Here is a 25,296-nt window from a genome sequence, read left to right as displayed (position 1 = left end):
AGTACCAGTATTGCTGCCATACATAAAGTAAGGCACAATCTTTACACACTATATGTACATTCAATTCTGTACCGTACAAATCAAATTAGTATCTTAACATCATTATTTTCTTAGGGTAGAGAAATACAGTACCCTTAAACTGACATATAGTATTTTATCGGCAAAACCTGACTGTAGAGTCTCATATTACACAGACCATAAAAATCACCATAAGTAGATCCTAAAAAGACAACTGACACTTAATTGGCTGAATTTCTTTACCTCAATGAATGATACAAACATGAACATGAAAAACTACAGTATAATACATTCAAAGTTAAGAGTGCCCACATCTGTAATGAAATGAAAAGACATTGACAGATGCCCCTGTGCATGGTATATGTGCTTACATATAGTTTTATGGTTAAAAAAAGAAAAGAAAAATCATGTAAACAGGTTGCACATCTATTTAAAAAATAGTTGGAAAACATCTAATTTATTCTGATTCAACTGGATATGTTTAGATTGTTTTTAAACTTGGCAATATTCATAAACAGACTTGGAAATCAAATTTAAAGAGTTGTCTTTAGATTGTCTTTTCTAAGCCAATCAGTTACATTGACTTAAGTAAATGTTCTGCAGTAACTGGTTTGCATTAACAGTTTGTATAAACTACATTTATTTTAAGGTAAACAGAACTGAATGCATAAAATTAAATATTATCTCATATTATTTGACTTACAATTAATAAATGAGTCATGCTATAATGCCACTGAGCAATCTTTTTTTGGTAGATTATAAAAAATTAAGCATCATCCCATTTCTTTTGTACTTTACATTAAAGCTGTAATTTGCCCTAATAATCACATAAAACATAATTTCTCAATCATCTGTTGAAAGATTTATGTTCTCAATAAGAAGGAAGAGATTCATAAATGTACGTTTGTGCCAGTGCAGCCGAACTCTAACAGCACCTCCGGGTTGACGCGTTAGCCTCATGCGTGGTCTGACGTGGGGGCGGCAGTCACTTGGAATTGTGGTAGATGCAGTCCAAATTTACTCTCAATGCCAGCAAACGTGGCCACGGCCAACCTGAAGCCACCAATATGGTCAGGATTAGGCGCCGGGAGGCTGATCCGAGACTTGGGAGTAGGCTCCAAGCCAGCTGGTTTTCTGTGGTGAGGATAGAAGCAGAGAAGATGAATGAGGAGAAGCATTGATGGTGGAGGAGAGACTTCACATTTTGCTTTGGGCCATCAAAAAGAATAAACAATATGTTCCCCTTATGGAACACAAAGTAAATGGATAGACCAGGTCTTATTTTAGAACGTCTTCTTACCATTTTAAAAATCTAAACAGTGATGGAGTGGTGGTGGTACTCTGGTGGTGGTACTCTAAGCACATAACTGGTAATCTGGTAATCAGAAGGACACTGGTTCGAGCCCCACAGCCACCACCATTGTGTCCTTGAGCAAGGCACTTAACTCCAGGTTGCTCCAGGGGGATTGTCCCTGTAATAAGTGCACTGTAAGTCGCTTTGGATAAAAGCGTCTGCCAAATGCATAAATGTAAATGTAAACATCTCCAGTAAACTTCTTAATAAAACAACATATGGGTGATTCTACAATTGGGGGACTTCACATGCCCTGGAATAAAGATCTGATCATAATGTGTGATCGTGTGGATTTCTGATACTGTGGTAAGTGTTGAGTGTAATGAATTTACAAATTAATTAGTTACTGTAATGTAATTACTTTTAGTACAAAAAATGTAGTGTACATCATTATAGTTACTGGCTTTCAGTGAAGTTAATTAGTTTTAAGTACATTACTTGGGTTACACATATTTCTAAAATAATATAATTTATGTAGAATAAATGTAAATCATGTATTATAGTCATACGTATGTTAAAGATTCTGTGAGAGATGAAGTGTGTGTAGTTACATCCAATTTAACAACTTAGTTGCCATAATGACATAACATTGATAACCCTTTAATTCTGCAAAAACAACGATTTAATCAACTTGATTTAAACTAGATATCAAATAATACACAAGCTTTAACAGAAGAATTCATGTGTGTTTTTATAAAATTATAAGCTTCACATTTCTGCCTTTAAACCCTTCAAAAAACATAAAATAAATAATATAATTAATGAAGGATCCATGTAAAACATTAATTATATTCATAAAAATGTTGACGTTTCTGTGAGAGTGCGTGTACCACATAAGTCATTGTAAGATAGAAACACATGCTGCTGAGTGCATGACTTGCATATGACAAGGAACATTAATAAGTGTTTTTAGAAAGTAACTTAACTAATTAGTCATTTCATTACTTTTACGATTAAGTAATAAGTCGGTAATCTGATTACAGTTAAAGAAAACTAATATGCAGTGGATTACTTTTTGGAATAACTTAACATTTGAAAAATTACATTTTTAAATATTTGTAAAAAGTACAAGAACAGTGCAAGAAACTTCAGCATAAAGTATCATTAAGCAGTCATTACAGAAGCAAAAATAAGAATTCAAATTCTGTCCAGAGTGGCAGAGAAAGCACCATAAATTAGTCCATGTGACATACGTGCTCTATTTCAAGTCTTCTGAAGAGATCTGATATTTCTCTGTAAGGAACAGACTTATATTAAGTTATTAGTTGCCCCTTCTACGCAGCTCTCAAATATCCTTATCTCAAATATGGTGGCTCAGGACGCCTCATAGCATGTTTGATGTCTTTGATGAGACACACAAAAATCTGTTTGACATCAAGGAGGCAAACCTGGTGATCAAAAATTAGATCAAAGGGTAAGATTTTCAGTAATATTTTAAATTATGGTCTTTTCCTTAAATAAAGCTATTGTAAGGCTTTGTAAGACTTGAAAGCTAGAGTACTGTATGAAATCTACGGACTAATTTTATAAAGCTTTTTTGTCAATTTTGGAGCTCGACAGCCCCAGTCCCCATTAATTTTCCTTGTATGGAAAAGAGCATTCTGGACATCTGCTTTTATGTTCCACAGCATAAAAAACATTAGGCTGAGTAAATAATCGAGTGGATTATTTACTAACCATTTCAAGTATTCCATTAAGTAAAATCCTTTGTATCCAAAATGGATTTTCTACATTATCAGCATTGTTAGTTTCAGGTATAAGTCATCAAGATATACCTCCAGCTCCTTTCCAAAAGGCACGAGGCCCCTCCTCCCACAGAATCTTCCAAAAACAGTCTATGAGTCCATTGTACATGGTCTGGCCTGCACGGGCAGTCACTTGTAACCGGGTCTTGATAACATCGGCAGGGATCACCAGGGATGCTGCAGGCATGCCTAAAGAGAAGACACATCTCATTTAAGAGTTTAAAATTAATTCACCAGAACAATTTTATGGCTGATTCAGATCATTAAACTTGGAGGCAGATTCAGGCAACATTTGTATTAATACAAATCTGTTTAACACGAACAGTTTTTAGCCCAGAATTAAAACATTGGCATATGTAAACTCTGTATCTATCATAGCATGCCATGAATTAAAAAAAATACTGATGTTTAATTTCCGTTAAGCATCTGAGGCCTGTTTTGTCAAATACTGTAAATATCTGTCCTTTGTGCTGACAATACCAAGCACCATTTATTCATCTTTATGTTTCCTTTTTTATTTAAATGAACTTGAAAGGGCCAGACAATACTTAATCATGAGACTGGAATAAACCTTGTCCCATGCTGTCCCAGACAAAGGTCACTATGTTACCAATTCAGCTCTTAATAGCCTAAATGGTAAAACTACCAGCATGCCGATTCCACTGCACTTTCAGGAGCTTTATTTTAACCTTATTTTAACCCCCTAAAAATATTTGCCTCTGAATAATTACATGCCTCTGCTTAAATGGACAACTTTGACTATGGTCAGACAATTTTGCAACGAGAGGTAGCAAATTCAGAAAAGGCATAAAAAAAACTACAGAAATACATTTTCTGCTTATATATATAATCTTACATTTTAGTCTTCTCTCAAAGGGATGGTTAAACAAAAAAATAATAATTTTGTCATCACTTATCATCATGTCGTTAAAAACCAGTACGATAGTGGCTACAATTGCACGCAACCTAATAATCAGTTTTAATCTGATTTATAGTTTTAAAGGAATATATAAAATATAACATTTTAAAGTAATAGTTCACCCAAAGATTCTCTCATAATTCACTTACCCTGATGCCATCCTAGTTGTGTATGACTGTCTTTCTTCAGCAGAACACAAATTAAGATTAATGGAAAATGTTGAAGCTCTGTTGGTCATTAAGTAAACTGGTACCATCAGGCTGCTGGCTATTTGACAGTCCAAAAGGCATATTTAGGCAGCATAAAAGTAATCTATACAACTCCAGTCGATCAATTACTGTTTTCTCAAAGAATAGGCTCGTGTAAGAAACAAATCGATAATGAAAACTGTATTAACTTAAAAAAAAAATAGCTTCCTGCCAGCAATTGGCACATCAGTGATGTAAGCGTTATTGCGCATTCACGCGAGAAGTCGGAAGCGCGTGCTTTGTACACAACAGAGGATCGAACATCACATGAGAGTTAGTTCATTTCAAACAGCATCCAGCGCTGGACGGAAGCAACTATTTAAAATTCAATACGTTTTAATTATCAATTTGTTTTACACCAACCTATCGATTTGCTTCAGAAGACATTAATTGATCGACTGGAGTCGTGAGGATTACTTTAATGCTGCCTAAATATGCCTTTTGGACCGTCAAATAGGCAGCAGCCTGATTGCACCTGTTTACTTAAATTTTAAGGACCTACAGTGCTTCAACATTTTTCTAAAAACCTTAATTTGTGTTCTGGTGGAGAAAGACTGTCATACACATCTGTAATGGAGTGGTGGTGGCATAGTGGGCTAAAGCACATATCTGTTAATCAGAAGGCTGGTGGTTCGATCCCCACAGCCACCACCATTGTGTCCTTGAGCAAGGCACTTAACTCCAGGTTGCTCCGGGCAGATTGTCCCTGTAATAAATGTACTGTAAGTTGCTTTAGATAAATAAAAAAAAATTGGATTTGTTTCAACTCAGTCGATTCAACTGAACTCGATCCAAATTAAATTTCCATCTGATTGAAAGGTGTGGTGTAGACCTTAATAATCTGTTAAAATGGATATTAGCCATGTAAACCTTTAAATCTGACCACTTTCTCAAAACACTTTTTTTTTTCAAAACACCTTGTGCACATGCACAGTGCAGTGAACAATGTTTTTATGAATTCCAAATTTATTGGAAATTACACAATACTCGCCACAGGAACCTAATTTATACAAAGCAATGGCAAAATGCATTATTAAGGGTATGGGGGCTCACGCTGTTAATTCTGCATGGAACATATATTCTTGCATGACATCCCATAAAGCCAAAACATTTTGTGTCGTTCTAAAAATTTGCATCTATTCCACATCTGTAAACTCCTTAAGGACAACTCACTTCTGCAATCTTTACATCATAATCTTATCCAGAGATTCCTAGTTACTGGATGAGGAATGGGCATGAGGCTAACATGATTAAGCCAGACAGAATTTTGGGATGCTTCTAATTCTCTTCGTTTGCCGATATATTTTTCCAAAGTTTAACCACTAACCCAAACTGCAAACCTAAACATGACTTTAAGGAAAGTAACTTTCATGGAAGAACACTTCAGGGTGAGACGAAGGAAGCATTACAATTCATTGAGAAAGATTAGTAATTTGTATTACATAAATAATATGGAATAAGTAACCAAATTTGTTCACTGACATTTTTTGTCTTAAAGTATTGTTCAAGGAAGCTAAAAAGATGTGAGTTTAAATTGAATGCCAGTATTGTATTAATATGGAATTCAGTTTGTTGATTATGTTTGTTGGTTGATCTCTATATCGGAATAAATGTCATACCTTTTCATATGAGCAAAGTATGATTACGCCATCTCGTATGAATCATTACGAGGTGTCATGAGACTGTTGTGAGAGCTGCTTAGTCTGTTCCTCTCACAAATCTATCGTATGGCTTTAGAGGACTTGGAATTTAGTGTGTAGGTCATGAGTTTTGTTTTTTCTATTAAAGCTTGACAGCGCATTGGTCATTGTTTGCTTTCATTGTATGAAAAGCTTTTTTTTTTATTTGTATTTCACAGAACAAAATACAGTTTTGAAATGACACTAGGGTGAGTAAATAATGTGGGTATTTAAAAATTTTTGACTGACCTATTCCTTTAACTAATGCAAGTCTGTTTTCATCTTTACACCCATTCTTTAGAAACAGGCAGAAGTAAGGGAAAAGCCAATGTTATGTTTGTTGATGTTTGTCTGCCTCACCAATAATGGCACACAAACTGAGCGTGTAATTAAATTTCCCAGCCTGACTGTAAATAACTAATTGGCTCAAAGCTCAATTGGCTGATAAATGACAAACTGAGTGATGCATGCCATAAGAAAATACCTAACCATACAAAACTTGCTTTAAACCATCTGACTTGAATGACAGATATAAAATTTTGGGTAAGACAGGAATGCTAAGCTCTCTTTGACCATGTATGGCTTTTCCATCTCATATCATACTAAAGTTTGAGTCAAGAAGTAGTAAATCCAATGTAGCCATCAGGCAAAAAGGATTAGAAATAAAAATTAATTGTCTTTGACTTACATTCCAAACCATACTGGCTTGGCTACAGACGTGGCCTTTTAAATGATGTTTTAAGTTCAACCACAAGAGTTAAATATTAAAAACAACATCAGAGCTAGATCATATTTTATATGTGACATGGAAAAAGAGACTTTTAAAATATTGCAAGTCAGATCTTGGATGTTTTGACTTGATCATGTCAGTGTTGTGAGATCTGTTTATTGCTTCTGCTCAAGTATGGCTACTTTGGGATGTTGTAATCCCCCACCCTCCCTCCTTTTAACACTCTCAAAGCTCAAAGCACAAACTTCCAGCCCCTATATATTAACAGTGGAAAATATCCGACCCTTGGCAGGCACATCACACTTCAAAACAGTCTAAATCACTGAGCACTCTAATTAGGGCCAACCACAATGGAGCCAGCGGTGGCAGGCGGCTACCGGAGAGTGCGTGGTGGCTTACCCGCCAGCGCCCCTGCCAGCAAAAGCCTGCCAGGTCCCACTCGCCCCTCCTTGTCAGTCAAAGCTGCCTTGGTGTGTGCGTAGCAGGGCAAGTAGATGGCTGAGAAAGGGATGTCTCTCAGGAAACAGGCATTTGCACCCTGTGGGGAGGAAGATGGACATGCTATCTCAAAATTAACCTGAGGATTTCTCCGAAAATTATTCTATTTTGCATTTTTGTAATGTAAAAATACTCACGCTCCATATTTTGAAAATGTTTTGTACAAAGGAGTTAACACGGTCAATGTAACAAATTTGCTCATTTGATTAGTGACCTAGAAATAGTGTAGAATCTATGTAAATGATTCACATTTTTCCAAAGCCTAAAACTTCCTATATATTTTAAAGTTTATAGTAGAGTTGGAATCCAATATTCTCAATGTGGACGCTGTATCTTGTAGAGTTTCCCTGTATAAAACACATTTTGGAGTGTTTTAGTTCACAAACCACAGAAGCATTGTACTTATGTGAGGTATTCTGGGAGTTTGGTTTATGGTGTGTTAACGTCAGCCCTTTGGAATAAGTCTAAGTGTGTGTGTTTGCGTGGTTTACGAGGACTTTTAGGTTACAAACTGGTAATTACAAGGGTATTATGCTATAAATGTGGTTTATGAGGACATTTCTAGGTTCCCCATAATTCAAAGCGCTTAAAAAACATAACCATATTTTATTGAAAATGTAAAAATGCAGAAAGTTTTTTTGTGAGGTTTAGGGTTAGGGGATAGAATCTATAGTTCATACTGTATAAAAATCATTATGTCTATGGAGAGTCCTCATAAGGATAGCTGCACCAACATATGTGTGTGTGTGTTTGTTTCCAAGCCTGCTTTGTGATTTTCTGACTTGTCACTTCAAAGAAATTCTGAAATATCTCAGAGTGTTTCACCATGTCTTTTTTCTTGGATGGAAAATGGAAGAGAAGCAGCAGCGCAAGATGCGCCACAAACTACTGCAGTGTCTGTCACCGTAAACAAAGCTATCCCTTCAACAAGATTCAGTTTCATCGTCTCCAGTGTACTGGCGAGCCGTCAGCAGGGAAGAAACAGAGATTTTCCTCTCAGCAGAACACTTTAAAGCCTGGCTAAAGTGCGCTTTAGACAGGCTTCATTAAACTCGCAAGGTTAATCTCCAGCGTGTACACAGGTTGCACAGATAGCCAAGGTATCTCTTTCCTGAAGCGATCTTTGTGTACCTCTGCCATTGGCCAAGCCAGACTGCCTGCTTCAAAACCAGATAAAAATTGGCCCTGCTTCCAAAAGGACAGGCTTGGCTCATCTGCTTTTGGCAAGCCCAGAGTGCCGGAGGTGAGGGCTGTGTTAATGCAGCTCACGGACTGCTGATGCAGATGGAAGGAAAGTTGCAACATCTGGATTTTGCACAACTTTTATGCATGATAAAAGCACAACATGGTAGGTTCACAGGTGTGTGTGTGTGTGTGTGTGTGTGTGTGTGTGTGCATTATGGTTGCCTGCCTGTACAATGGAGTTTACACTGCAGCAGAGAACATTGCAAATCCAATGATTTCAATGGGAATGGTGCATTGCAAAAATGGGAGGAGACAGGGAAAAAGTAAGGGAAAAAGAAAACACAAGGTTTTGCGAAAATAATGCTCCGTAATGTGACCAGAAGTTGAGAAAATGTAAAACTTTTACTGCATCACACTCTGATGTAGGCATCTCTTGACCAATGAAAATTTAAGAGAGTTCGGTTCAGTTATAAGAAAACCAATTTGCTGTATGCCCACTTGATTTGTAACTCACATTCCACATCCTCAGAGCAAACATTCTTGTGAATCACCCCGAAACTAACAAGGGCTGACAGAAACTATGAGTCTGTTCCAAAACCTAGTTATCTGCCTCCAGAGGCAACATTTTAAGGCATATACGTGCTCCTGATGCAAAGGCAATTACAAATGGTAGGTAACTTTATTATGCTGTCTCCTATGATACCTCATTTTGGCCAAATTTGGGATGTATCCTTCACCAGGAAGGCAATCTTAGAATGTACTGTAAAAAGCTTGGTGGAAAAAAAGAACAAAGCAAGATTTTTGTTTATAAATATACCAACATGTTCAATACTTAATAATAGATCATGAAAGAGTGGTGGTGGCGTAGTGGGCTAAAGCACATAACGGTTAATAAGAAGGTCACTGGTTCGATCCCCATGGCCACCACCATTGTGCAAGGCACTTAACTCCAGGTTGCTCCAGGGGCATTGTCCCTGTAATAAGTGCACCGTAAGTCGCTTTGGATAAAAGCGTCTGCCAAATGCATACATGTAATGTAATAGAAATCTGACTATTTTACCCAAAATGTGTGTGGGCCATGTATAATATTTAGTCTATGCTTATTAGAGTATCACGTCGTTCCTGTTCGTGGAACGTCAGGAACGCCACCAGGCGTCGCCTATATTTAAATCAATTGCTAACTTATGAGGCAATCTCAGTTAGGAGGCTGCATATATAGGCAGGAGGCAAAGAGATAGCTCACAAGGTTTTGGAACAGAGAGACCTATAAAACCCTGTACTTTTTGTATTTATTTTTTCGCGCCTTTGAATTTGAAAAAGGAGCAACATGCACTTTCATTCTCACATCCTGTCCACTCACACATTTGTCAAGAAATCACTGCACAGCAAAAAACAGCAAAGACCACTGATGCTAACATATTGTGTGTCATTTTCATAAGGTAAACCCTGACCAACCGACTTGCTGACTCCATTTCTAGGCAACTAGTCGACTAGTAGAGTAGAAAAGTCTTGCAAGCCCTAGTGTGGATATGATATCAAGCATGCATGAGTGTGCGTGCGTGTGTGTGTGTGTGTGCGCTCTACCTCTTTATTTTGGAGCACGGGCAGGGAGTGGTGGTAGTGTAGGCCCTGCAGCGGCAGAAGGGGAGAGGCGGGGTAATTAGGCTGACAAAGACAGCTCTGTGCCTGGGCCGGACCATGAGGAGCCAGGCCGTCTGAGAGAAGCAGGCTGCAGCGCGTCTCCTGCACTCAAAGCACATTGTCTGTGCAGCACAGGAGAGACACAGACAGAGGGGAGGCACCGGATTCAACATTCTTACACACACAGACTGTTGTGTGCCGTAGCGAACCACCCCCCCCCCCCATGACTCTAAAATAAAAAGCTCCTTTCCCACGAAAAGCTGACAGGTGAGCCATAGAGACTTACCTGCTTCAGCCAGACAACAGAAGTGCACATTTTATTCTGTGATCAGTCATCTGATTTACTGATTAATCAAGTACATTCTACTGTAATCTTGTGACATTGAAATTTTACTTAAGGTATTGATACTTAAACAATTTCAGACATTAAAGAGCAGGATTTAATTAAGAATAAAGCAAAAACAAAAAAAAGTGATAATTACAAAATTGAGCCTTAGTGTTGGAGCCAAGGCTTAGCGGTTAACACATCTGCTGTGACATATTGAGTCATGGTGCTCCTGTGGACAAAGTTAGTTCAAATCAGCTTGTGTCATAAATATACACTATATTGAACATCTTTAGGATGAATTGGAAAACCGACTGCGAGTTGGCCCAACATCGGTGCCTGACCTCACTGATGCTCAGAAAGCGAAGAAATCCCTGCAGCCATGTTCCAACATCTAATGGAAAGCCTTTCCAGTGGAGTGAAAGCTGTTTTAGCAGCAAAAAGAGGAGCAACATATTATTGCCCATAGTTTTGAATTTAAATGTTCAACAACCACATGGATGTGGTGTTCAGGTGTTCACATACTTTTGGACATGTAGTGTTATGAGATACGTTGAAAAATAATTTTTGCATATGAATCATTTCCTAAAGACTTTTTGTTCAGGAACTACAAAAGCATATTAATACTGTGTGGCATTCTGGTGTGTAGTCAAGCCAACATTGAGCCATGATGGTGGACAATGTGAGTTTTATTCCAGCTTATCCAATCTGTCTATTATATGGATGGGCGAAATGCAAGAAATATGTTAATGAAATTTATATTTTAAAAAATTGCGATATCCGATTACATTGTCAACTCCCCAGCCAAGGGATCAGTGAATATTCCTACTTTATTGATTTTGCTTAAAAAATTATATTAATCTGTTGAAAAAAAAACTTAAACCAAAAGATATTTCTAAATTCAAATTGTACTTCAAATAAAAATAAAAGCAATTAAAATAACAAAGTGGTCAAAAAATGGTCACCCATTTGCCATGACGCAAGTATCCATCTACGACAACAAGTGGAAAATTAAGATCTAAAGACAATTATACATGTAAACAATAATAATAATGATGATAATAATAATAATAATTTCAAGGTGAATGTGTTTTTGTATTATTTTATGATTTAATCACACAAGAATATGCCATATTTAAAGTGAATCTACAGAGTTTACAATGCATGTAAAGCGCAAACTGCTCTGTGGCAATAAAGCAAACTAAACTGCAAGCACCTCCTGAGATAGTCTGAGGTTATTTGCAGCATTCTCATTGACGACATTTTTCTTGCACACAGTTTTCAGGTAACTCTTTACATGTGCATTTTCCACGAGACACGCTCAGGCTGCATGCCTTTAAACAAACAGTGAATCAGACATGAGAATCAATGGCTTTTCTTTCATCTGTTCTTCAAAATATAATAAAGTGTATTTCTTCAAGAACAAGTCTTCAAAGGGGCCTGGGTAGCTCAGCGAGTAAAGACGCTGACTACCACTCCTAGAGTCACAAGTTCGAATCCAGGGTGCTGAGTGACTCCAGCCAGGTCTCTTAAGTAACCAAATTGGCCCAGTTGCTAAGGAGGGTAGATTCACATGGGGTAACCTCCTCGTGGTCGCAATAATTTGGTTCGCTCTCGGTGGGGCGCATGGTGAATTGTGTGTGGATGAAGCGGAGAATAGCATGAAGCCTCCACGCGTGATATGTCTCCACGGTAACCCACTCAACAAGCCACATGATAAGAGGTATGGATTGATGGTTACAGAAACGGAGGCAACTGAGATTTGTCCTCCGACACCCGGATTGAGGCGAGTCACTATGCCATCACAAGGATTTACAGCGCATTGGGAATTGGGCATTCCAAATTGGGGAGATAAAGGGGAGAAAAAAGAACAAGTTTTCAAGTCTTTGTTTCTAACAGCATTACTTGTCATGTCCCATTCCCAGACATCTTACAGTTAGTCCGCCACAATGGTGGTAGATAAGAAAAATTGCCCGCAATGTGCATGAATAGCCTAACCACATTTTGCGGGTGCTAATTTTATAACCTCTGCTGCTATTTAATATAATTGGTGACTTCGCAGTGCTATAGTTTTGTCATTTCCCAATGTTGTCGACCATTGTCTGTCAATGAGTGTCACAACTGGCATCAGGATATTTGTCAGATATCATCAATGTCCGATTATATCATCCTATCACCCAGACCTACTTTAGTATCATTATGAATGGGCCAAAAAAAACTTTTTTTATTTAAACAAAATATGTATTTAAAACGCATGGAACAATCCTTAATGTCTAAATTTAATTAGCACCAAACAAAACACCTACACCAAGGTAAATATGGAAAGATCTCTCCAGCTGTACATAAAACGTCAGATAGCACGGCCACTCGATGAGCTACGACCTAACAATCCCCACAATGTTGTTTGCACCAAAACACTCGCTCTCCACAACCTCCTACGCTCCAAGCCTCAGGAATGCAGCTCTGCATCCCACTCAGATGCATTGAGCAGCAGCAGTCTAATGTGAGACGTTCCCCTGCAGTGCTGCTGAACCTCATGGGGATACACAGGACACAAAAGCAGCACTCAGGGAGCCGCGGCGCATTCATTGTTCTGAGAGTCTGTGCTACCTTGTCCGATTACTACACAAGTCAGCAGGGGTGGCTTGAGGCCTGATGGTGTGTGTCTATGTGGGTGGGTGTGTATTAGTCTTGCTGGTACAGTGGAAGAGTGTGGAGCATGACAGAAGCACTGTGGGCTATAAGAGGGAAGTGCAGGGAGTGAAGCCACAGGTGGGAGGCGCTAGAGAGCTGAAGATGCTAGCCTGGGCCTTAAGTGTGGTATGAGAAGGGTCAAAATCTATTTTGTATTGCTATTTAATGAGACATTACATTTCCAAACTCTTATGAAATTTAAATGACACCTTCTAAACAGATTTTGGCTGCTTGGTGGTTAGCGACAATGTCAAGAGATGTAAAGCTATAGATTGAATGAAAGAATGAGACTGAATCCCAATTTGCATACTATAAATTCTTAAATTGTTTATTATATTTGGATAAGTGCATCCGCAACCAAATATGCGCATATGACATACTCACCAATACATACGTCAAACTTCCCCACAACCTCTTGCATGGAAGAAGTTTGTGATGGATTTCTTTTGACTTTTTAGATTTATAAATGTAATATGTATTAACTTAAAAGCTGTATGTGACAAGTATGTGCCATACCATCTTAAACACTCTTATATGGGTAGTTGACATAAAATACTTTTGTGAATTTGACATGTCCTGCGGTGTAACATGCTATATTCCATCTAAAACTATTTTCAACACATAAATTGAGACACTACATGCAATACTTGTACTTTTAGAAGTTTATTCACAGTGTTGGATAAGTTTACAAAAAAGTAATTCACTGGAAATAGATTACTACTAATAATTACTGACTTTACTGATTACTTCATCGAAAAAGTAATTATATTATTAATTAATATAAATGACTTTCAATTACTCTTTTTGGGGGTGTACACCGTTCAGTTGTCACAGAAACGCAAACAGATCACTAACATAATTCATGTTTTAAAAGTATTCAACACAAATATTATTTTACAAATATGTGCAACCCAAGTAATGTACTTAAAGAAATAATTAAATGTTAACAACTGTAATCTGATCACAAAAATTTTAAATGCAATGCATTTCACTACTTTTTGTATTACATTTTTTTTATTTGATTATCAGTAACTAAAAACTTTTTAATCAGATTACACCCAAAACTGATTATTTGTCACTTCACAGGCCGATTTAAAATGAGCTAATGTAGTCAAAAAGATGTTTAAAAATTGTGAAATGTGTTGATAGTATGTTCTTTCCCATCAGCAACCAAGTTTGTAATTGAAGTATGTGAACTGGGATTCAATTGCTATTTTGAGTAAGTGAGGCCTACCTTGTACAGGCCGAAGAAGCCCAGGTCATGGATGACAGAGAATGCACTGATGCGTGGCCCTGTGGTGATCTCTCCTGCCACCTGCAGCCGGATCTTCACAATCTCCAGGGGGTTTGTGAAGATTACCTGAGATCCACCAGCCTGAGGACCCAAAACACACCATATATTGTAGGTCCTCACAAAGCTTCACTAACATTTATGTTTTTAATAGAGGAGGAATGACGAACAGAGTCTACAAAAAGCATGTGCAGATCATCTGAGGTATCAAGTCAAATGTAACCTTTGTAAATATGAGGGAATGTATAACGGAGACTTAAAAAAAAACGAAAAGAGGAAGGTAATGTGATATTATAAAAGGACAATGGTTTACATTTGGTCCTGAGAGACTTGATTGTCACTCTTTGTTGGAGGAGGAGAAAGAGGAGGTTATCCCTGCCTAAGACAGACAGTGCCTGATACATCACACAGAATCCAGGCCCCTGGGGGCCTCTCAAAAAACAACCTCATGACTCCAACCTTGTACTTGTGAGATAAAAAGCATGTGCAGGTTAGAACAGGTTACTCTGAGCTCTTTGAAAATTTTCGGCTTTAACTTGACAGCATCTGAGGCAACAACAGATGCATTTAAATGTGTCTCGCCAAAGAGGCTGGCTACTCGCCGCCTCCGTGCCCTATCTTCCCCGTTGCTCCTAGTTACTGAGGCTGCACGCAGAAAAACAGAGTGGTGTAATTAGATGGAAATCAGTTTCCATGGATTTCTTCAGCCCTACTTTTGAACACATAAGGGCCTTACTGTTTATTTGTTGTTAATTTACTTCCTCCATTCTTCCAGAGATATTAATGTAGGCTTGTGTGCAAGGCTGTCTTATGGGAATTTGGTAAATGAGTCTCAATTTTGCAGATTTAAAAATCCCATTGAGTAAGCGATACCATATTTAAAAATAAAAGATCAGAATCTTTTCATTGAAGGTGCACTTTAAATAGGACTGAAAAGAACAACCCATACTTCCCTTCCAGAGGAAATTACAGCACAGACATGCAGTAAGGGCTGCCTACCTTTTTAGAGCTCAAAGCTACGACTTAATAGTTATTTATGTGGAAAGTAATCTTTTATGGTTAATTATGGCATAGGGCCCAAGTGCAATCTGTTTCAAACTTGTTTTGGCAAGGAACAATGCACTAAGGAGAGGGCCAGGTTTTTAGTCGCATTAATTAGGTACTAATTGGATATTTAAAAAGGTTTTCAAAAAGAACAAACAACAAGCAAACAAGAACAGCAGTTAGAGGGACACAACATTTCAATCACCTCTGACAAGAAGGCAGTTTAAAGAGCGGGAAATGCGATTTGTGTGCAAAGTGAGCCAATATCGGCTCGATAATTCGGTGGTAATTACAAGGCAAGGTAATCCCCAGAGGCACTGAGAGCTGTCTAATGTAGTGTGTGCGTGTGTATGTGTTTGGAGTGACGATACATAATACACGCTCTACTGGCGAGATGAGCGCAACTGAACTAGACTTAAGGACAAATACTTAAACGCACGCATATCCAAGCACCACAAATGTACACAAAACACTGCAGTCTTCTAAAAACAATAGCTCAGCACCAGACGCAAACATTAGCCTCAGTTCATTAAAACTCGCTTGTGCATTCCTCGAATTAAATGGGGATTTCACAAGCGGGTTTTCACATAGAAATAAGGAGCACTGTGATAAAACAAGATTTGTAACAGACTAACAAACCGTTACAAAGGCTGAGAAACATTGGGTAGTCTAAATTACATAGCTTTACAACTTAAGCTGAAAATGAACAAAGCATCACTGTATGCGTGCCATGGTTTTCCACGCTGTCTATGGCATTTTACGTTGGCTAAGAGGGTATTTTGGGTAACCAAGCCCTCAAATGAAAGCCAGCAAAATCCAGATAAGAATCCAGCCAACTGCTCGGCCAGCAAAGCATGCTGTTCTTACCAAATGATGAACTCTTGGCAACTATTAATGGCCTAATTCAGAGGCAGCAAGATTAAAAAAATGTAAAACCTTAACAATTTTTAATCACAGCAGAGTTCCATAACCCTGACCTTCTCTTGCATTTTCCTTCTCATTCTTAAGTTTATTTTCCTCCAGTATTGGGGAAATTAATTTATACTGTAATCTGTTATCCTACAAGTAACACATAATTTAAGGAAGTTAAACTAACTACACAACAAAATGCTAACAAAACGCAGCTAACTCCACTACAGAATACTAACAAAATTAGCTAACTACACTTCAGAATGCTAACAAAAATTTGCTAACTACACAACAAAATGCTAACAAAATGCAGCTAACTCCACTACAGAATGCTAACAAAAAGTAGCTAAGTACACTTCAAAATGCTAAAAAAAACTAACTATACAACAAAATGCTAACAAAATGCAGCTAACTCCACTACAGAATGCTAACAAAAAGTAGCTAAGTACACTTCAAAATGCTAACAAAAATAACTAACTATACAACAAAATGCTAACAAAATGTAACTAACTCCACTTCAGAATGCTAACAAAAATGTAACTAACTCCACTTCAGAATGCTAACAAAAATGAGCTAACTACACTTCAGAATGCTAACAAAAATGAGCTAACTACACTTCAGAATGCTAACAAAAATGAGCTAACTACACTTCAGAATGCTTACAAAAATGAGCTAACTACACTTCAGACTGCTTACGAAAATGAGCTAACTACACTTCAGAATGCTAACAAAAATGAGCTAACTACACTACAAAATACTAGCAAAATGTAGCCAACTAAATTAAAGCTATTTTAGGCTTTAAAAGGTTTATATAAGCCAATTTTCTAGAAATGCTGAAATGTTTTGAAATTATTTTTGTTTTGTTTTTCTGTTGTGTTTGTTCTCTATTATGCTTCTATGAGCTTTGTAGTCTGGAAACTGGAAACCAGTTTATTACTGGAGAAGCTACACTATTTTGAAAACATGAACTACAGTCCTGATACTGAAAAATGTGTCATTAAAACGCATAGTGCACCTAAAAATGAAAAACTCTCATCCTTCACTCCCCCCAGGTTGTTCCAAGCATGTATTACAATGATTAACTTTCTTTCATTACTGGAACACAAAAGGATATGTCAGGCAGAATGTTAGCCTCAGTCACCATTAACTTTCATTGCATGGGGAAAAAATGCAATTGAGGAGGATAGCTGACTAAGGCACTCAGCCTAACAACTCATTTTGTGTTCCATGAAAGAAAAAAAAGAAATATAGGCTTAGAAAGAAATGAAGGTGAGTAAATGATGACAGAATTTTCATTTTTGGGTGAACTAGTCATTTAAGTTACTAGCATTGACGTTAGTTAGTTAGTCAGTCAGTCAGTCACTCACTCACTCCTCAACACTGCTCTCCTCTTCCTCTCTTCCCTCAGACAGGAACACTCATAGTGCACAAATCAGCAGTCTAGTCTTTTCCCTCTCAAACCAAATAAATAGATTTGATTTGCCACAGCTGCAGTGTCAATAAACATAGCTTTGAGTGAGCGGCGCGTGTGCAGGCGTGAGAAAGGCTGCGGATCCTGCCAGGCCAAACACCAGGGATTAGGCCGGGATGAAAGGAGCTGTCAGCTCGGAAAAACACATCTCCTAAGCACAAGCTGCCATTCTGAGCTGACTTCATATGCAACCTACCCGATGTTTCCGTGGCCATCTCTTTTCCAAATATCAGTGGGCCTAATATCAGCTCGCAGATCTTGTGGGATAAAGGTACTCATGTTGGAATAATCAAGACTTGCAATCATCAGAGTGTCTGTGACACATTTAATTGGAAACCCACAAGCAGTGGTGGACAGTAACGAAGTAAATGTAATTCGTTACTGTACTTAAGTAGCTTTTTTGCGTAGGCCTATCTGTACTTTACTGAAGTATTTACATTTGGGGAGACTTTTACTTTAACTCCACTACATTTCAAAGTCAAATATCTTACTTTTTACTCTACTACATTTTCAAATGTTTATTTATGAGTGGATAAAAACGTAACTGGTCAAACGAGCCACCAATCACAGTACAGCGCACGCGCTTTGTTTTGAACTTGCCTTGGCGGCATCTACTAAGCGCAAACCAGGGGTGCGTTTCCCAAAAGCATCGTTAGCCAACTTTGGTCGCAAGTTCCGTCGTTATCATCATACTTCAACGAGTCGGTGTTTCCCGAAACCATCGTTCCAACGAACATTCGCAAACAGCATCGCAGAGTTGTGTGGTTGGAACGACAGCTCTCGACCTGTGGTTAGAAGCAGAGTTTCTTGTTATTATAACATGTGGGCTTAATAAATTATTATCTTGAGCCAAATAAGCAAGATGACATTCAGTACAATCAGTATCTTTTATTTAGAAGACATACAAATGTCCTTTATGTCTTTTAGTTTGTCAATAGATTTAAAGCACCGTTTTTGAAGAGTGCGCATGTGTGAACGTGCTCTAGTGGGTAAGAACGAGCCTATGATTGAATCTGGAAATAAAGCAAATAACTGAGGAAAAATATGAGATAGTCCTCAGATGACATGTCCGTAATTTAGAGCAAAACATCTAGCATTAATTCGATCGCAAACAGATTCATTAAAAGTAGTTTTTACTCCACCACATGTGTGACATCATTAACCAACGTGGTTGAACAACCAATTTGCGACAATACGGTTTCGGGAAACAGTCGTGACTAGAAAGTTGATTTCTTCAACAGTGCATCGTACTACGGTAGTGGAGCAGAAAGTTACGTCGTTGTACGGGAAACGCACCCCAGAGCCGTTAAATATGAGAGTTGCGAATATAGACGGTTGCGATAGTGATCTCGCGCCGCGCGGTCACGTGATTCGTGTAGCTCTCAATAGTTCCAAACAAATTGCGTTGCCAATGATTTTAAGCGGGGCAGAGAGCAGCAGCAGCTATTATTGCAGCAATTATCGGTAAATATTGACACATAATGTACATTGCTTATTATGTTGACACTAAAATGACTTGCATATAATAGCATTTTTTTTCTGGGGAGTAGCAGAAACACTGCATTAATACGTTTTTGTGTTTAATTTTGGAGGGAAATTGGCTGCTCCCATAACATAGAATGAATATATATATATATATTCTATGTATGTGTGTGCGCGCGTGTGTGTGTGTATATATATATGTGTGTGCGTGTGTGTGTATATATATATATATATATATATATATATATTTAATGATGTTGTGCAGGTTTATGTGAATGTATCATAACATTAGGATGTTAATAATTATGACCTTAGACACTCGAGAAAAATATATACAGTAAATACTGTAAATGTATTATACCTTATGGGAACAGTCCCCTTCCCTCCAAAATTAAACACACAAAAAATGTATTCAATTCAAATATATATATATATATATATTTATATATATCTGACTAATTAATGTAATTTTATTAATAGATTGGTGTGCCAAGAGTGACATTAGTCTTCATGTAGACTGAGTTAAGCAAGAGTCTTGTGACAAATTATAATAGGACATTATGGCCATAAAAAATCATAGTACTTGGATACTTAAGTACATTTGAAGGCAAATACTTTTGTACTTTTACTCAAGTGAATGTTTAAAGGCAGCACTTCTACTTTTACTTGAGTAATATTTTACCTTGAGTATCTTTACTTTAACTCAAGTACATGGTATGTGTACTTCGTCCACCACTGCCCACAAGTGTAGAAATGAGGAGCGTAAAAGCATTTTAGTGATAGCTGTCAAATGAAAGAGGCTCTTTCATGGAGCGTTTCTTAGGGTCCCGGGCTTGGACAGACATAAAGAAGCAGGGTCAGGGTTTGACAGCTCACCAATCAAAAACTACACAGCTAGCAGATACAGGGTATGTCTGCTGCTCTTTCATACACAAAATGTGATCCTAGTCCCCGTGCTCTGTTTGGGGTTTTAAAGACCTCAGGGCCATTTTAATAGCTTTAAAAAATACCTTAACATCGCAGTATCAGGGAGACACTTTGTTGATACGTTCCTAATCTTATGAGAACTAATTAACTAATTATTTACCATAATTTAACTTCATAACATGTTTTAATCATTACATTACTTTTGTTTGGGGTCTCAGAGACCCCAGATATGAAACATTAAAGGGATAGTTCAACCTAAAAATGAAAACTTCGTTTTCTTTAAACCATTATAACCTTCTTTCTTTTGTGAAACAAGAAAGATTTTTTTTATTATTTATTTTTTATTTTTTTACAATTCTACAATGTGTTTTTGCCAAACAGAAACTGCATTAGTAAAAAAGTCACATTTTTGAAAAGTGCATGACTAATTTGTGTTAAAAATTAAGGATAAAGCTTTAATAATGCATGTTTAATGGGATTTGATTAGGTCAGAGGGACTTTTTAAAAGAATCTGAATGGAAAATAAGATGTTACTTTTGAATTACTAGCATTTACTTTACACGTACAGTAGTGTGCAAAAGTTTTAGGCACATAAGATGTTTCACAAAAATATTTGTCTTAAGATGGTTATTTACTGTATATCTTCAGCTTTAGCGTGTAAATAAGAAATATAAATGTAAGACTCCTAAACATTCCTTTTGCAAATAAAATAGAATAGAAGAACAGGGAGCCCTGCAACAAATGGCATGGCCTCTAACTGAACATCGAATCAGTCTGGGATTACATGAAGAGACAGAAGCAATTGAGACAGCTGAAATAGATAGAAGAACTGTGGTAAATTCTCCAAGAAGCTTGAAACATCCTACCAAGAAAAACTGTCCAGTTGTACCTAAGAGAATTGGTGTTGTTTTAAGGCAAAGGTGGTCACACCAAATATTGATTTAGCTTTTTTTATATTTTCTGGACTTTGCATGACATTAATTGATCAATGAAAACTATTTATGGCACTATTTTTGAAGACATCCCCACTATGCAACATTATTCACAAGTGAAAATTGTAAGATTTTCTTACTGCATGCTTGTGAGGGGCAGGTTGAGAACTTTCAGCAGTGGTGCCACAGACTTTGATTCAGAGGTGAGATAACAGAGGAGAAGTGTTTTGTACACGTTTTTAAACACGGATGGGGCTGAAGTACCCTTTAATCACATAACAAAAGGAGAGAAGTGTTCCCTCAGGACCAGGCTTACACCTCAAAGCCCACTGACACTAAACTCCTTTTGTCAGGATTTCCAAAGGCACTGCTACTATCCAATGTATGGATTATACATTCATGTATCAAAGCGGTAAGCGGTACTCACACATCCGCCAGCCAGGATTTCAGCAGCTAGAGGAACGGTGCTGTCTTTTTGCATTGCCTTTCCTCTCACAAAGTCGTTTACCTGTGAAAAAAATATAAGTTTGTACAACCCATCTGAGCTTAAACAGGACACACAGTGTCTAGGCCTGCACAGAATATGTGCCTGCAGAAATGAGTGGAATGCTCAGCATATTTTTACAGAAATCGAACATCCATTATTTAAACATTTTTACACTTCCTAATCCCCAAGTGTTTGTTTGTTAATATTTTGGCTAATTTGACGATGTTTTCCACTATCAACGAAGAGGAAAATTCACTTCAGTAAGATTTAACTGTGCCTGATAGTGACATTTGAACGCACTATCTGTGTTCTTTTATTTAATTCCCCATCTTGGAGGCCAGTTCTAAGTGCTAGGTTGTGGAGAATGCTACAGTCTACCTCAATCTGTCACTCCACCACTGCGATACAGGCACCTGAATCAGCTCTTTAAAATGAAGACAGCACGCTCATCTATACTGCACTTCTGGATAGATATGCCCAATTATAATGCTCTTCTCCATCATTTCATAATCATTTTATGAATTACTGCAACCATGATCAATAGAAAATGTACACAAACATCTATTACTCTAAATAAATTCTGTTTATCACCTGCTTTCCTCTGGCATTAATAATGGAACTTTAATTGCGTGATAGAGTGCTGAATTTTGTAAATAAAGTGCATAGAAAAGACTGACAATGACTAGACTATTTTAATGCATTGGATGCCAGGTTAAACTCGATTGCAGTTGGTTGGATAACAAAAACAAGTTTTGTGATAAAATACAGTGCGCAAAAATGGTGCAACTGTTTAGTGAATTCACTCCAAAATGTAGTAGGCTACTCACAGCTGTTAAACACAATTTCCATATTTAAATCCATTCAACAGATTATCCACCACAATAAAAATGTGAAACAATGTGCAGACTGCATATGGGCCTACTGATGTCCAATGCAAAAATGTGCACAGCTTTCACAAGGATCAAACAGAAAACATTTACTTCTTCTAAAGGCAAGAGACAAACAGAGGGTTGTATTTCTGAGGAGTTGAGAGGGCTTAGGTTTAAAGAGGCCACGCTGATGTGGTAAAGGCAGAGCACTTACTGTAAGCTTTATGGCTTTCTCGGGAGCCACGCCCAGAAGCTGCGGTACGAGGCCTATAATTAGAAAACAACTTGATTAAAAAAGACAGGGGGCGAGGGACGCACGACTACTGTAGCAGGCAGGATAAATTTCCTCAATATAAAATTCTGGAGAACTGCTTTCAATTCCCTATCATCCACACACACTAATGAATGCTATTGATGTGGAGTGTTTAAATATTGGAAACTTAACAGTGCTACAAACTCTTTTTTTTCCCTTTAAAAACAGGCCTAACCAAAGTTTACACAGCCCTCAATTACAACACAGATTTCTGGCTTATATCAAAATAAACTAAATAATCTGATTTAAAAGTGATGTCCCTCCCCCGGCAGTAACAAACTACTATACTGTAGTAATGTGGGTGTACCAGTCCAAATAGGCCACACAGCAAGATGAATACAAACATTTCCTGCATGCATGGCCTACGGACCAGATATGTGTTTGTATAAAAGGAGAAGAATAACAAAATGCTGTTCATTTTGCAAACGTAATCATCCATCATCACTCCGGTAAACAGTTATTGTTCTTGCATGCTGCTCATTTCTTTGTGGTTACCAGGATGGTGACATCATGAACTGTTGTCTCTAATATTTCTTTGTTTTTACTTGTTTGGTTTGCTGGAAAGTCAATAAACAATCTTCATCTGAGCTTAGATCATTCTAAAATAATACTAGATATGTGTATGTGTTACCATTCCTTGTTGTCTGTCCCGTGTTTTCCGCTTCACCGTTCATATTCCATGTCATGTTTTCCCTGTTGTCCGCCCCGAGTCTCACTGTCCTTGTGAAAAACTACACTTCCCACAATTCCCAGATCTTCTCACTGCCATTATTGTGTCATTGTTTGCACCTGTTTGTCGTTTGTGATCCTCCTGTGTCTGTGTATATAAACCCTGTGTGTTTTCCACTCCTTGTCTATCGTTGTATGTTGTCTTTTCATGCTCTGCTAATTCTCTGTCTTCGTTCGAGGTTTCCCTGACGTTTCATGTTCGTTCGAGGTCTCCTGTGGATGTCTAGTCATGTTCGTTCTGCCCTTTGTGGATATTTCCCCAACCTGTGTAGCTCCTTAGTGTTCTTCCATGTTTAATTTATTTTCCCATCGTGGACTTTTCTTTTGTTCCTGTGTTTGTTAATCTGTGTATGCTTGCAATAAAAACCGCATTTGGATCCACATCTCCCGTCTGCCTTCTCCTGACTTTCCACTGTCATAACAGTATGGTTCAACAAGTTAATGAAGAAGAGTGCATGAACTTGTCTGTGATTGCATGACATAACCAGCCAATGAACACAGCACTGAGGTCACAAGCTGAGATCATAGTACATTACATTTTAGTTAGCCAGAGGGGAACTTACCCCTCCGGCTAAGTTCCCCTCTGGCTAACATCATGAATATTAAGGTAATTTTTAGTTATCTATGTGTAGTACAAGTCTTGTTTTATCTAGGTAAACTGAGTAGATGTTGGGAGGCAATTTCATACACTAAAGGATTGTATATTACTGTAAGAATAATGATTGAGTGTCTTTAAAATCCATCCCAATTCACTGCTGAAGTGCACGTTGATGAAGTGTCCTTTTGGTGTGTTCTGATAGAGTCCTGGATAGAATCCTGGTAATTTAAATACATATAATTGTTTGATTTAAGGGCATTTTTGCTTGTTTATTTTTTATTTGTATTTATTTATTTATTTTACGATATGCAATTTTAGTGTTTGGTCACCATGACCAAAAAATAAATAGAACAAATGTATACAAGCCTGAAGCAAAACCAGCTGTGAACTACTAATACTGTTCTTTCTAAACAACTTTCTACTACACTACATTTTGTTGGTAGTTAAGGTTTTTACATTGTCAGTAAAAGGCCAGTCTTCTTATTTTAAAACAGCTTATCAGTAAACTATTTGGCCTTCTTAAAATTTTGTGCTTTTCTGCCATACAGGACCGATTTGGCCTGCTAACACAAGCACTGATTTTTTGTACCATCCCCCAGTTCTAATTGTGAACATGTGATGAAGATCTCAACCTCTCTTTTGTCAGTTCTATGATTGACAAATACCAGTAGTTAGTTCTCAATAGAGGTTGCATGCCAATTGCACCTTACAATCACAATTTGAATCTGTGACCTCACTGAATGCTTTAAAATCTCTAAAAGTAGAGCAGATCCTTATTATCTGAGCGGCACTGACTGTGTAGAGCATTCATGCACTTCATTGTTAACTTTCTGTGCTGGTATGTGCCCTTTCATGCTTTGCACATTGTCCCCTCAAGCAGCAATCTCTTTTAAAGCAGGTGAGGCCAGAGGGAAGATGACCTGCCCCTGGCTTTTATGAAAACGCTCTTTATCAATGTCGGTGATACCCTGATGGCCTGGACGAGCAGGTACTGACCTCTATAGAGGCCGAAGAAGCCCTCGTAGCCCTCAAAGCTGTTCTTGTACATCAGCTCGTCTATGAAGGAACATGAAGAATGCTGGTTCTGTATGCGGGTCTTCACTAGGTCGATGGGGTACGCAGCAGTGGCACCCACGGCTATCCAGAGAAAGGAAGATGTCACAGAAGAATTGTTTTTAAACACATGTAAGAGTAAGACGTGGAATAGC

General features: G+C 37.8%; 1 protein-coding gene across 1 annotated transcript in view; it reads right to left on the bottom strand.

The window, feature by feature from the left end:
• Positions 1-25,296, bottom strand: part of LOC127650808 (electrogenic aspartate/glutamate antiporter SLC25A13, mitochondrial-like) — a 56,290-nt gene continuing 30,994 nt past the window's right edge. The window contains exons 12-18 of the mRNA XM_052136445.1: positions 25,085-25,225; positions 22,663-22,715; positions 21,520-21,600; positions 14,271-14,411; positions 7,093-7,231; positions 3,148-3,306; positions 1-1,225 (exon numbers count right to left, since the gene is read on the bottom strand). Of these exons, the coding sequence (XP_051992405.1) occupies positions 975-1,225; positions 3,148-3,306; positions 7,093-7,231; positions 14,271-14,411; positions 21,520-21,600; positions 22,663-22,715; positions 25,085-25,225 (965 nt within the window). The 3' untranslated portion in view covers positions 1-974. The remainder of the gene's footprint in view (positions 1,226-3,147; positions 3,307-7,092; positions 7,232-14,270; positions 14,412-21,519; positions 21,601-22,662; positions 22,716-25,084; positions 25,226-25,296) is intronic.

The sequence above is a fragment of the Xyrauchen texanus genome, chromosome 10 (genome assembly GCF_025860055.1).
Source record: "Xyrauchen texanus isolate HMW12.3.18 chromosome 10, RBS_HiC_50CHRs, whole genome shotgun sequence".
Lineage (NCBI taxonomy): Eukaryota > Metazoa > Chordata > Actinopteri > Cypriniformes > Catostomidae > Xyrauchen > Xyrauchen texanus.
The sequence above is the reverse complement of the archived record's forward strand: the minus strand, read 5'-3'. Positions and strand labels throughout refer to the sequence as shown.